The sequence below is a fragment of the Typopeltis vanoorti genome, chromosome 13 (assembly GCF_054136105.1).
Source record: "Typopeltis vanoorti isolate ZY-2024b chromosome 13, IOZ_Tvanoo_1.0, whole genome shotgun sequence".
Lineage (NCBI taxonomy): Eukaryota > Metazoa > Arthropoda > Arachnida > Uropygi > Thelyphonidae > Typopeltis > Typopeltis vanoorti.
Window position 1 is genome coordinate 9605545 of NC_143561.1, and position 13388 is coordinate 9618932.

Here is a 13388-nt window from a genome sequence, read left to right on the forward strand (position 1 = left end):
TTATTCATCAGAACTTGATGTGAAACTTCCTTACCACTCAGTAAAATATTATTAAAATTTACCTTAGACATTGATAGTGTGAACATTCCATAGAAGACAGCAAATTTACCTGTTACTTCTTAAACATTCACCTTTTTGGAATAAAATTAAACTCCTACAGCAATCCCAGATCAAGAAAATTTAATCAGAAAATAATTTAGTAAAACAAGAGGACTTTTCATGAAAATTAAAGACAAATTTCAAAATGAAGTTGAATAACTTTTTGGAAGTTGAAATTAAGGATGTCACAAATGCAATCAAGATACAAAAGATGATATGAAAGGATTTCTAGAAGGATCTAAAAAAGACAGAGAAAGTGAAAGTCTTTTTTATATATTCATCCCATACATGAGAGATTGAAGAACCTATAAGCACATCAATGCCGTGTAGGTGTGTGGGTGTGAAAGATTGAGAAAGAAGTTTGATATTTTTCTTGAAAGTTACAAATTGTAGTTGTTTTGGAATAATTCATAAGGAGGGCTGTTCCAGAGGACAGAGGTAGATGGAATAAAAAAGGAAGAGGAGAAGCAGGCTTGATATGTTTGCAGTTGTGCTGAAAAGGGATGCTTGACAGCTGCTGCTCTTGTTTTAACAGACCCAACCAAAAGTGGAGGAATGATGGTTGCTATTTCACTGGAGCAGTGACCATGGAAGTATCTGTAGAACAGACACAGAGCTGAAACATGAGATACAGGTTGAGGTGAGACTAGGGGGAGAGATCATCTGAGCCAAATTGCTTTCCTCTAAACAGCATCATGAATTTTTAGAGAGGTTTTTGGTGCATGACTCCAAACATGTGAGCACTATTCTAAGGATGGGCCAATTTGTATGGAATTTTATATTGGAATTTCATCAATAACATTTTGAGTGGAAGAGAATGTCCACTGTACACATGTACACATCTGCACATATCAGAATTTTTAAGCACCTCACAACAAAAATTCACTTGAATGAAGCTTATAATCTGCCTCTTCAAGGTACTTCTTGCAAAAAGTACAGATGTAAATGTCTATTTACTATTATAAGCAGTTAGATTAAATTTCGTCTTCCTTAAAAGAAAAATATTTGAGTGCATGCTTCCAATTATGACATGTGGAAAATGAAACATACTTCATCATCATCATCATCAAATTCCTGCCATGTACCCTCAAGGGGTGTACAGGATATGACAGTACTACATGAAAAAATTACATCATTACTAACTTCCTATCTACAATTTTCTTCCAAATCAGTCTGTTACTTGTCAAGACTCCAACATTATCAGATCTTATATTTCTATCATCTAAGGCACTTTGTACCGTATCAATCCACCTATATCTTGGTCTTCCTCTGGGTCGTTTTCCTGCCAACCTGGCAGAGAACATTTGTTTTGCTAATCTTTCCTCTCCCATTCTATTTAAGTGACCATACCATCTGAGATTAGCTCTGCTAACGCATTCCTGGATGCTGACAATGTCAAGTTCTTTCCTAATATCCTCATTTTTAATATGATATTGCCATTGATGCCATCTGTTCACGCCTCTAATCTTTCTCAGGACTCTCATATCTGCGGTCTCTAGTCTTTGGTCAAGTATTTTACTTCTGACCCAGCTCTCAGATCCATAAGTTAAAATTGGTTTGAACACAGTCTTGTATACAGCTAATTTAGTGTTCCGACTAATTTCTTTCTTATTCCATATGAATTTATTCAATTGACTTCCCACGATACCAGCTTTGCTGATTCTGTTGTCTATTTCTATATTTAGTTTACCATCTTCAGTAAAAATTGTGCCTAAGTAGCTGAAATGTTTTACTTGTTCCACAGGTTCTCCATTCACAACACAGTTGACATTTTCAATGATTCTGCCTATTTTCATTGTCTTTGCCTTTTTATTGCTGACCTTCATACCATATCTATTACAACAGCTATTCAATTTAGTCAGAGAATCTTGCAGACTTGTAGCGGCTTTATTTAGAAGTATAACATCATCCGCATAAAGCAAAGAGCTGACATCAACATCTCCAATGAAACATACTTTGGCCAAAAAAATGGATTGATAAACTGATAGCTACTGAGAAGAAAGTGGAGAGATCACTGCTTGTACCTCCCTTCAAAATGGAAGATACATAATATTTGGATTGGGACTTCGAACCAGGATGAAAGACATTATGATAGTCATTAAAAGATCTAAGTAGCAACTGAAAAAAAAAATGACAAAGATGGTATCCAAATGGTACCACATAGATTAAAAAGAGCTATAGAAAGACCAAGGACAGAAAATGGCTGATAAAGAAGAAGAAACAGTTGTTTTAGGAACTCCAACATATGCAAATCTTTTGATTTTTTTTTTTTTTCCACTCAGAGACAATAAATGATTCAGTTTTCTGCAGATGTGTTCTTTTGCATTGCTGTTACAAAAACTGCAACTGAAGTGAATGTTAGTATGCTTGTTGTTTGAAAACATAGCCAACACTTTAAGTAAAAGCACAAGATGATATGAAAGGAAATGTTAAAATGGCCAACCCAGTTGCATGTATTGGAACACTGCAAGCTCTGAGAAGACTTGCGATGACTATGGTGTGATATATATGCACAATCATGCAGCACTGCAGTTACTATCATCAAATGCCCATATTGGCCTACCTATCCTGAATCAGATAATGCTAACATAGTTTTTTTTTGTTGTTGTTGTTGTTTGTTTGAAAATCATATGCTCAGTCCATGAAATTTGGAGGTCAAATCTGGCATAAGTCGAGTGTTTTTTGTGTGAAAGGTTACGACCTGTAATACAGTGTTAGTACTTTGGGTGGGCTAAGAGTTAGATAATCTAGAGACTTTGCTATAGAGATCAAATGAAATTGTTAGTACTTTGGGTGGGCTAAGAGTTAGATAATCTAGAGACTTTGCTATAGAGATCAAATGAAATTGTTAGTACTTTGGGTGGGCTAAGAGTTAGATAATCTAGAGACTTTGCTATAGAGATCAAATGAAATTTTTGCTAAAAACCACAGGAGGCTTGTAGTTCAGGTTCTGATATGGCAGGAGGCAATTTTTCTTGGTCATCTATACAAGATTTGGTGAAAATGGGTGATTCCAGAAACCAGAAGAACGTGAGATGCTGGAACAGTGGTGCTATCTGGATGATGAATTTGGAATTGCAGCTGATCAGAAGTTGTCCCTGATGGCCTTTGCAAGGGACAATTTGGACAAGAGGCAAGTTTTCTGCTATTGAAGTTGGATTTGCTGATGGTTGTTTTACATTTATTGCTTGCTTCAGCATAAGCTTAGTATGAAGCTCTCGTTCTTGTTGCAAGGCACCTTCAGTAAGCTGAGTTTTTCTCCTTTTTCCCAGTAAGTTGCTTTCATACTTTCACTTCTTCTGTTGAACCAGAGCTTGAAGAGTGGATGTGAATTTTGAACAGAATGGGGGATGGATGGCGATGCCAGTGATGATAATTTCTGTGGCTTGTTCAGTGCAGGTTAGAAGAACAGAAGAATAGTTAAACCATGGGCATGGCAAGGAAGAGTAGAGGTTCTGGAGGTCATCACACTTGGTACCTTTTGTAGTGTCAAAGGACACAAGGTTGGGTGTGATCAGGGGTTGGGTGGGGGGGGGGGGCATTCTGTGAGAGAGTGAAAACTTGTACAAGATTGTCAATCTGAGTTACCAAGAGGAGAGGTGACCTAGTCAAAATCAAGGGTATTGGGAAGGTGTTAGCATTTTGTTTTCAGTTTTAGATTTAATATATTCATGTGATTTTTATATTTTAAAAATATACAGAATTAAATTTGTTTTATTAGGTATGAATTGATTTCTTTGAGTGAGGGACTTGGAAATCTCACACAGGAAGAATTCACTGATCTGTATTACATGGAAGGCATCAATACTGAAGAATCCCTGAAAAAGGTAACTGGAATGTGGTGTATCAGTCCATAACTTTTTTTTATCTCTTGGAGTTGTAAGACTGCTGCATGTCAGTTTGGTTCTCATCAAATGATGAAAAGAAAGGCTATTTTTGCTAAATGGTGAACACATCTTTTATCTCCTCATCCTTCTGTTGGAGTAAGGCAAACAGCTAGTTCTTTTTGCTCTTGTTCAAACAGAAGTGATCAACTGAATACCTAGTACACCTAATATAGTTTTCCACCTTAGTATTGTTCAGAATTGTTAATTATTAGTTTTTAACACTTAAAAAATTATAGTCTTTCCATATCTTTTTTCATTTTACCACTTATTATGGTAGCATTTTTATTTTAGGTACTTGAAATATATCGGAAAGATAACGAGTATTGCATTTTCATGTAATAATTGTTAGAAGTGATATAAAAACATTCATTTCAGTTTAAATTTCGTAATTTACTGGCACAGTTGACCAAGTGGATTGCATGCTCCCTTTCAACCAGCAGGCTGCAAGTTTGAATCCTACCTTTGACATGCATTTCTGGTTGAATTTCACCTACTCCAGCTGCCTTTCCCCATTTCAGTTTTTTTTTTTTTTTTTTTATTATTTTTTTTTAAACTTGAAGTATGGATATGTATTCCCAGCTGCATTCCTGTTGTGAGTTTTCTATCACTATGCTGATGTTGCTTGTTTTATACATTTCAAGGCTTTTTCAATAGCCTCCAAAATATTTTGATACCGTCCTGATATTATTCATTTTCTATATTCTTGTCAAAGGCTTCCCATGAGTTTTGTTAGCTAGTTTTACACAGTGCTTTGCTTTCTTATATTTTTCTCTGTATTTTCTCAGAATGCAAGTTAACTTGCTTGTCAGGAACTTTCGATATGCTTCCCCGTTTTCCTTTGCCTGTTTAACTTCCTGAGTCCACCATGGAAGTGAAGAGGTGCAATTATCAATTCACCCTTAAACACCTTCATATGAATTGCAGCTGATATCCTGCACATATGTGCCTCTAGTGTTAAAACACAGAACTGTATGTTTTGAGACTTTTATTTTGGTTATGTGAGATACTTGTGTAAGATAATAGCAATTTAATTAACTGAGGTTCATTTTTTTTTTTTTTTCACATGTGGGAAAATAAAAAAGAGGTTCAGATAATACAGCGTTCACTGTATTTTACATAAATGTTTATATATTTTAATGCATAAAATCATACTTCTGATGGTTAATTGCACATTGATAATTGCACAATTCTAAGCACAATTTAATAGGTAACTGGAAATGCACTAATTAGATGAGAGAAATTGATATTATATGAATTTATGTATTTCCAAGTCTTGTTACAAGTTATTTATTTTACTATTTTCAGCTCTTTTTGTTGTTGGATCAGGATGAGGATGCTAAACTATCTCCACAAGAAATGTATCACTGTGAACCCTTCATCTTCATCTCTTTCTTCAAAGGATACAAAGCTATCATTAATCTTGAAAACAGTTTACAGTTTGACAGTTCATTCCATCATGATCATAGTGAACTGTAATGAAAAATCATTGAGTAGAAAACAAGCCGTTATAAATCAAATAACATTTAATATTTTTATGAAGTGAGCATACATGTAAAAAGTATTCACTGGTACACACAACTATTCAGCTGGCACACACAACTGGTACACACAACTTAGTACCCTTTAAACACACAACTGTGTTTAAAGGGTACTAAGAGTAGTGTAGTAACCAGACAACTTCAAGCCAACAGCAGTCATGCGAACAGAAACAGTTCATTGATGCATGAGGCCAGAGAATGGCAAGGATTGTGAAATGTTATTTTCTCTCAAGTGTTTTTATTTGTATTATTTTTTTCTTTTTATTCAATTTTTATTATTTGTTATTTTATTATTTTCAGTTTTTGTATACGACTCCTTATTACTTTAACTAATCCTACCTTACACCCGACCTTCTTTTGTCCTTTCCTAACTCTGTCCCTAGTTCCCACTGCATACAAAGCTGGCCTTAAGGTTTACTATGTGTCAGATTTGCAGTTTGCCAAAATTCTTGCACTTCTCAACTAGACAAATTTGTTTGATTATCGACTGCACCAGCCTAATTGAATTAATATAGTCTGAGAATTTTAAGAAGGGGAACATAGACAAAATTACAGCTAAATTACATCTACTCATGTAGCATGTCATGGCAATTCTTTTTCAATTTACACACAGGTTCGCAATTATTTTGAGACAGTGCATTGACAAAATATCGGGCAAGGTTATTAATCAAATAAAGCAAGTTTATTTCTAACTAGTAAGAGGTTACAAGTAATACATCCATGAGGAGGAAACTGCTTCTCATGACTAAACTATACTGAATTAGCTTAATGTACACTTATTAGTTAAACACATAGCTTTCACGTGACTTTAGGACGTTGTTCAACATATTTACAATATAGGAGCAGTTGTCCCCTTATCTCTAATCTAATTTAAATCCTTCCATTCTTTGTACATAAACATAACATTTTACTCTTGCATATTTATGGCCTGAACTCAAATTCACACCAACTCCTTTCTGTAAGCACAAATATCACTCATGCTAATATTAATCTTATACATCTAAGAAAAACAAACATTAACAAAGCATGCCTACTCACGGTACCTTTTACATTCACAATCCAGTCACTCGAACAATAATTCAGTCCGGATTTCTTGCCTCTGTTCCTTTACTTCAGGGTACAATAGTTGCGTGGGCACTCCATAGACAATTATGGTGCTCTAAGCTAGGGTTGCAGACGATATCCTTTCTTTGAACTTCCTATGATGACGGCTGTTTCTGCCCTCCCTGGTCGGTCACTTGGTCTTTATCTGGGGGAACTTGCATCCGTGCAGCCGGTCTCATCCTGGAAACAGTCCAATGATATCGGAGAGATATCCCATTGACCCAACTGCTACAATCTTCCATCGGGTTACTAGGAATTAACTGCCAATCTCTCCATCACGTCCTCGGGTAGTTGCCCTTTCCTCATCCTTCCATGCATCGAAGCAAGAACCCCACAGGTGCGGCCTCATCTCCTCACCGTCAGAACTGGATCCTCCAAGAAGGGTAAAGGACAAATGAAAAAAGAGAGAGAGAGAGAGAGAGAGCGCTTCTGTCCCTCTCAGTCCCCTTAAATATCTTTTTAATCCTTTGTTTCAATACTAAGTTTCTGTGATTGCCCCTTTGTATGATTACGCCACTTCACCTTTCTCCCTTTGAACGTCTCTAATCTGGGTGCTTAATTTTGCTGATTACTTTTACTTTTGCTGATTCACCTTTCTAATCTTGTTTAATTCCCTCTCTCTCTTTAGTTTTTCATACAACTTTCAATAGGAATTATTTTATGCACTTTACAAGAATATAAAGTATTATTTAGTTATTATTCTAATTTCACAATTTTCATTATATATACATGTTATTCCCCTGTAAAACAGAGCCCAATAAGTTAACTAATTTAACTTATCGTGCGCAATTTTACAATTGAGGTAGGAGGGCCACAACCAGTCAAATCACAGCTTGGTACGACAGTGGTGATCAGAACATCATCTCAGAGTGCACACTTTGTCACAGATGGGATATAGGAGCAGATAACCATCCCAGGTCCCAATGCTGTTAGCTAAGAGCAGGAAGATGCTGTTTCAGTGGGCATATGATTGCTGATGACTGGAAAAATGTCATCTAGTCTGATGAGTTTCAGTTTGTACTGTATCATGCTGATGGCAGAACAAGAATATGGTGGCAGCAACATGAAGCCATGACCTTTCCTGCCAAGTAGCAATAGCTCATTCTGGTGGCAGTGTATGTGTGGTGGGGAAGGTTTATAACTTTTATTTTTATTATATTGTTATATTGTCTCACTCTTCCATTCACACCCTTTATTTTTATTTATCAACTGCACCATTTTTAGTTAATGGTTGCGAGTATGTGAGAAACTGTGATAAAATAAAAGTCATTCCATTTTACACCTAACCAATATTTTTGTATTTTATTTATTTTATTTTATTCTTTAATTTTTATTCATAAATTTTTATTCATAAATTTTATTCTTTACCATTCATTGGTTAGATACTTTCTGATTTGTAAGTTTTTTTGGGGACTAGTGCATTAACATTCGGTATCGCTATGTTGTTGTATAAAATAAATGAAGCTTTTTAAAATTTCAGAATATTTAATTTAACTAGGAACATATGTACAAGAAATAATTACTCATAGAATGATATAATCAATCATCATAGATTTAACATTAAAGTTTATAACAATTCCTTCTCATATCCTATTCATTATCTAGGAATAAATACAGTTTTATTTCTACAAATAAGCACTTAGCTTAACATGTGTAAACTTATTTTAACACTTAGTAGCTTTAATTTAACAATCTTTTTAGATTCGTCATATGTAGTTAACTGAAGGTGCCATAAACAATACTAATTTAATACTATGAAATAAAGAATGGGAACATTTTACTTGAATTGTCCAAATGCATCTCAAACTTCCTTTCATATTCACTTTTATTCATAGAATGTATTTACTGCACTGTTCTCTTCCATTCGAACTATAATATGCTCTTCACCTTCTTGGCATCTTCTGTTTTGTCCTTCCTGTTTATTCTCTTTACTTCGTTGCCAATTTCTTCTAGCGATGAACTTCCTTTTTCTGGCAACTAGGACAACCTTGGTCTACAACGAACGCCTTTTCTTCCGCTAATGAATATCTTCCTTATCGACAAACATGGCTGTCATCTCTCTTCTTACCAACAACTTTGTGATTACTCTTATATGATGATTTCTGATGAGACTGCCTCGACTCTTCAAAAATGAGAGCTTTTATATATAGTCTTATACTTTGTGCATATGCTTGTTTCCTGAGATTCACAGCATGCACTCGTGTTATACACATATTATTATGCTGATATCACAGCCATTACGTCACAAATTTGAATAATACACCCTCTGTCTAAAAAGAAACCGAACTTTTGATAGAAAATAAATATAGAAAATAAATATCCAGAAGGTGGCAAAATATTCTGGAGGTTGTTGAAGAAGCTTAGGAATGGAGGAAAGAGTGCTGTAAAAGGAGTTAGAGATGATAAAGGTGACATGAAAACGGGAGAAAAAGATATCCTTTTTGGAGTAATTACTTAGAAAAACTGCTAAATGAAACAAGCAGTGACGACACCACAGTGGTAAAAAACACTGACCAGGCATGCAGGCAGGAATACATATCCATACTTGAAGTAGAAAAAGCCATCAAAGGCTTGAAATGTGGAAAGGCAGCTGGAGTAGATGATATTCGACCAGAAATGCTGAAGTATGGTGGTATAAGAGTCTTACAGTGGCTGCACTGCATAGTTCAGAAAGCCTGGACAGAGGGACGAATTCCTAATAATTGGAGTAGAGCTCTCATAGTACTCATATATAAAAAGGGAAATAAAACTGAATGTGAGAATTACAGAGGTATTTCCCTACTGAGTGTTCCTGGCAAGATTTATGCAAGTATACTTGAGAAACAGTTGAAAAGAATTGTGGAAGAAAAGCTTGGTGAAGAAGAAGCTGGATTCAGGCCAAACAGAGGCTGTCAGGATCAGATCTTTACTTTACGACAAATAGTCAAGAAAGCATGGGAATATAACAAAGATCTGTATTTAAGTTTTGTCGATTTGGAAAAGGCATATGATAAGGTGCCAAGAAAGAAGCTATTCAATACGCTGCAGTTATATGGTGTCAATGGGGCATTATATCAAGCAATACTTAGTCTTTATTTGAGTTGTAAGTCAGCAGTTAGAATTGAAGGAAGTACAGGAAGATGGTTTAATGTTAAATCTGGTATGAGACAAGGATGTACATTATCCTCTCTGTTATTCATTATCTATATGGATCACATTATGAAGGAAAGTGGTATTAAACATGATATCAAAATTGGAGATGTTAATGTCAGCTCTTTGCTTTATGCGGATGATGTTATACTTCTAAATAAATCCGCTACAAGTCTGCAAGATTCTCTGACTAAATTGAATAACTGTTGTAATAGATATGGTATGAAATCAGCAATAAAAAGACAAAGACAATGAAAATAGGCAGAATCATTGAAAATGTCAACTGTGTTGTGAATGGAGAACCTGTGGACCAAGTAAAACATTTCAGCTACTTAGGCACGATTTTTACTGAAGATGGTAAATTAAATATAGAAATAGAACACAGAATCAGCAAAGCTGGTATGGTGGGAAGTCAATTGAATAAATTCATATGGAATAAGAAAGAAATTAGTCGGAACACTAAATTAGCTGTATACAAGACAGTGTTCAAACCAGTTTTAACTTATGGATCTGAGAGCTGGGTCAGAAGTAAAACACTTGACAAAAGACTAGAGACTTTAGATATGAGAGTCCTGAGAAAGATTAGAGGCGTTAACAGATGGCATCAATGGCAATATCATATTAAAAACGAGGATATTAGGAAAGAACTTGACATTGTCAGCATCCAGGAATGTGTTAGCTGAGCTAATCTCAGGTGGTATGGTCACTTAAACAGAATGGGCGAGGAAAGATTAGCAAAACAAAGTTTTCTCTGCCAGGTTGGCAGCAAAACGACCCAGAGGAAGAACAAGATATAGGTGGATTGATACGGTACAAAGTACCTTAGACGATAGAAATATAAGATCTGATAATGTTGGAGTCTTGACAAGTAACAGAGTGATTTGGAGTCAAATTGTAGATAGGCAGTTAGTAATGATGTAATTTTTTTCATGTAGTACTATCATATCCTGTACACCCCCTTGAGGGTACATGGCAGGAATTTGATGATGATGATGATGACTTTTGATAGAAAATAAAACACAGGCCAATTATAATTATTCAAATCATTTATGTCAATCAATATATTCTCCCTTCGATACAGCGTTTGGCACGGTCAATTAATTTGTTAAATGAGTTTTTTTATATCATTTTTTTTGGGATACTGTTGAGGGTTGTGGTTACTGCAGCTTGAATGTTTTCAATGGTGTCGTATCGCTTTTCTTTCATTGGCAAATGAAGTCGGGGGAAGAGAAAGAAGTCACAGGGCGCTAAAAAATCAGATGAATACGGCAAGTGATCCAACACACAAACTTGGTTTTTACTCAAAAACTGTCTCACAATGTTTGAACGATGAGATTGTGCATTATCAGGCAAAAGTGACCAGCTGCCTACATCACGATATTCATGCCGTACACAACGAATTCTCGCTATCAATCGCTTCAAAGCTTCGAGATAAAATTCACTGGCCTTTGGCCAGGCAGAACAAATTCTTTGTGGATAATGCCCTTGGAATTGTAGAAACAAATTGGCATTGTCTTTGCTTTTAACTTCTCCAAGCGACTTTTTTTTCGGATGTCCCTCTTCTGGTGGTCTCCACTCAGCGCTGTTGCACTTTGTTTCAGGCTGATACTCGAAACATCATGTTTCGTCATCAGTAACAATCGTTTCGAGGAAGTTTGAGTCCTTACGAGCGTTTTAATGAGGTCCTTGCAGTGTTCAATTCGATACATTTTTTGGTCGTCGGTCAACTTGTGGGGAACAAATCACGAATTCAATTACGAAGGCCCAAAATCTCGGTTAAAATGTTGTGCACAGTTGATTTTGGAATCCCCAATTCATCTTCAATCAATGTCACAGACGATTTCAAGTTTTCTTTGATGAAATCGCACACTTTTTGGATGCTAACTTGGCTCAGTCCAGTTTTTGGACGGCCTAGCTTTTCATCATCCTCAAGCATCTCACGACCACTTTGAAATCGCTTAAACCACTCGAAATCTTGAGTACAGGATAAGCATTCATCACCATATGCTTTTTGAAGCATTTGATGTGTTTCAGTAAAACTTTTACCAAGTTTAACACAAAAGTCAATCACAGCTCTCTGTTTGAAACTCATTTTCTGACAATTCGTCAAAACACACTGTCACTCTTGGCACTATAACTCGGCTTCTAATGAAACAAATGTCATAAAAACAGTTGACACAACACTAATGAAGGTTGCTACTTTCGATAACAAAAAGATACAACAGGTGGCTCCACTAGTTTCTTCTATTTTTGAAAAGTTCGGTTTTCTTTTTGGACAGAGGGTGTACGTAATTTGCATTATTAATACAATTTACATATCTGAAACATATTTTTTACAGCTACTGATTTTTCTTCATAAGTAAAACTTATAAAAATGAGCATGAGACATGAAACATTCATGTGAGATTTTACAGGGTTTTTATGGTATGGGGGAAATGTTTACTTGGCACTCTTGGCACCTCCTGAGACTAGTTGAACACCACCTGAATGCCACAACCTATCTTAACAGCATTGCTGATCATGTTTGCCCATTATCTAATGGGTACTTCCAGCAAGACAATGTCACAAAGTATGTAGTGTGTTAAATGGTTCAGGGAACACGACAGCTAGGTTTCCTTTACTTCAATGGATAGCTCAGTTTGCAGACATCAACCCAATAGAGCATCTCTGGTGCTCTATTGGATTGATGGAGCATCTCTGGTGCTGAGATGAAATAAGCAGTTCAGAGTTGCAACATGTTGCCATCCAATCTGCAACAATTTTTATGCATGTAACAGCATGCATAAAAATTTCAGAAGAACGTTTTGGGAATCAGTCACTTAATTGAATCAATGCTACAGAGAATACACACCATTCTTAAGGCAGAAAGGGGAGAGGGGATCCGACTTGTTATTAAATGCTGTTCCTAATAAATTGGCCACTCAATATATATTTTGATAATCTCCAATTTTTATGTAAATATTTTTGTAGAAATTGATCTCATACAATAAAACTGTGATTTATCTCTTTTCCATTATTATTTTACAAATATTGTTATAAGTGGAAATGTAAGAATTTTTTTTACTGGCTATCTAAAGAGTATGGGAGATGAAAGAGTGCCAATTAAGTGTTTGGATCTAAAAGGTTCAGAAAATAATCCAGAAAAAAAAAAAAACCAAGATCAAAATGAATTTAATTATGGATATTATTTCTGGGAAAACTCCCATGTTACTCCTCTTAACAAACTATGAAAAATTCCCACAACCCTCCCCCCACTAAAAATCAGTTGCTGTTTTCAACCCCTTTCACCCTTTCCCACCCTATATAAATATAAAAAAACGCTCTGCCCATCCCTAATAATATAATGTGTATTATATTATTCAAAAACCCGGATTTTTTCCATTTCTATTTTAATTCTCCTACATTGCCTACCCCCCCCCCCCAACACCCACCCGCAGTAGTTTGCACATTGCAGAAAGAAGAAAAGCCACAACACCCAGAAAAAGGTATGTGTAAATTTCTCTTCCTTTATGCTATATATATTTATTGGTAAATATACATCTGCAGTGCCCTAAGAATCCATGAGTAAAATGCCAATGACATTTAAACAGGGGCACTCCTAAACAGAAGCAGGCAAAATAGCCGTAAATAT

At 35.6% G+C, this 13388-nt stretch overlaps 1 protein-coding gene across 1 annotated transcript in view; it reads left to right on the forward strand.

The window, feature by feature from the left end:
- LOC150099929 (bifunctional peptidase and arginyl-hydroxylase JMJD5-like) overlaps positions 1-12768 on the forward strand; it is a 173714-nt gene extending 160946 nt beyond the window's left edge. Inside the window, exons 6-7 of the mRNA XM_090403303.1 lie at positions 3821-3926; positions 5292-12768. Coding sequence (XP_090259429.1) covers positions 3821-3926; positions 5292-5462 — 277 coding nt within the window. The 3' untranslated portion in view covers positions 5463-12768. The remainder of the gene's footprint in view (positions 1-3820; positions 3927-5291) is intronic.
- The last annotated feature ends 620 nt before the right edge of the window (positions 12769-13388 follow it).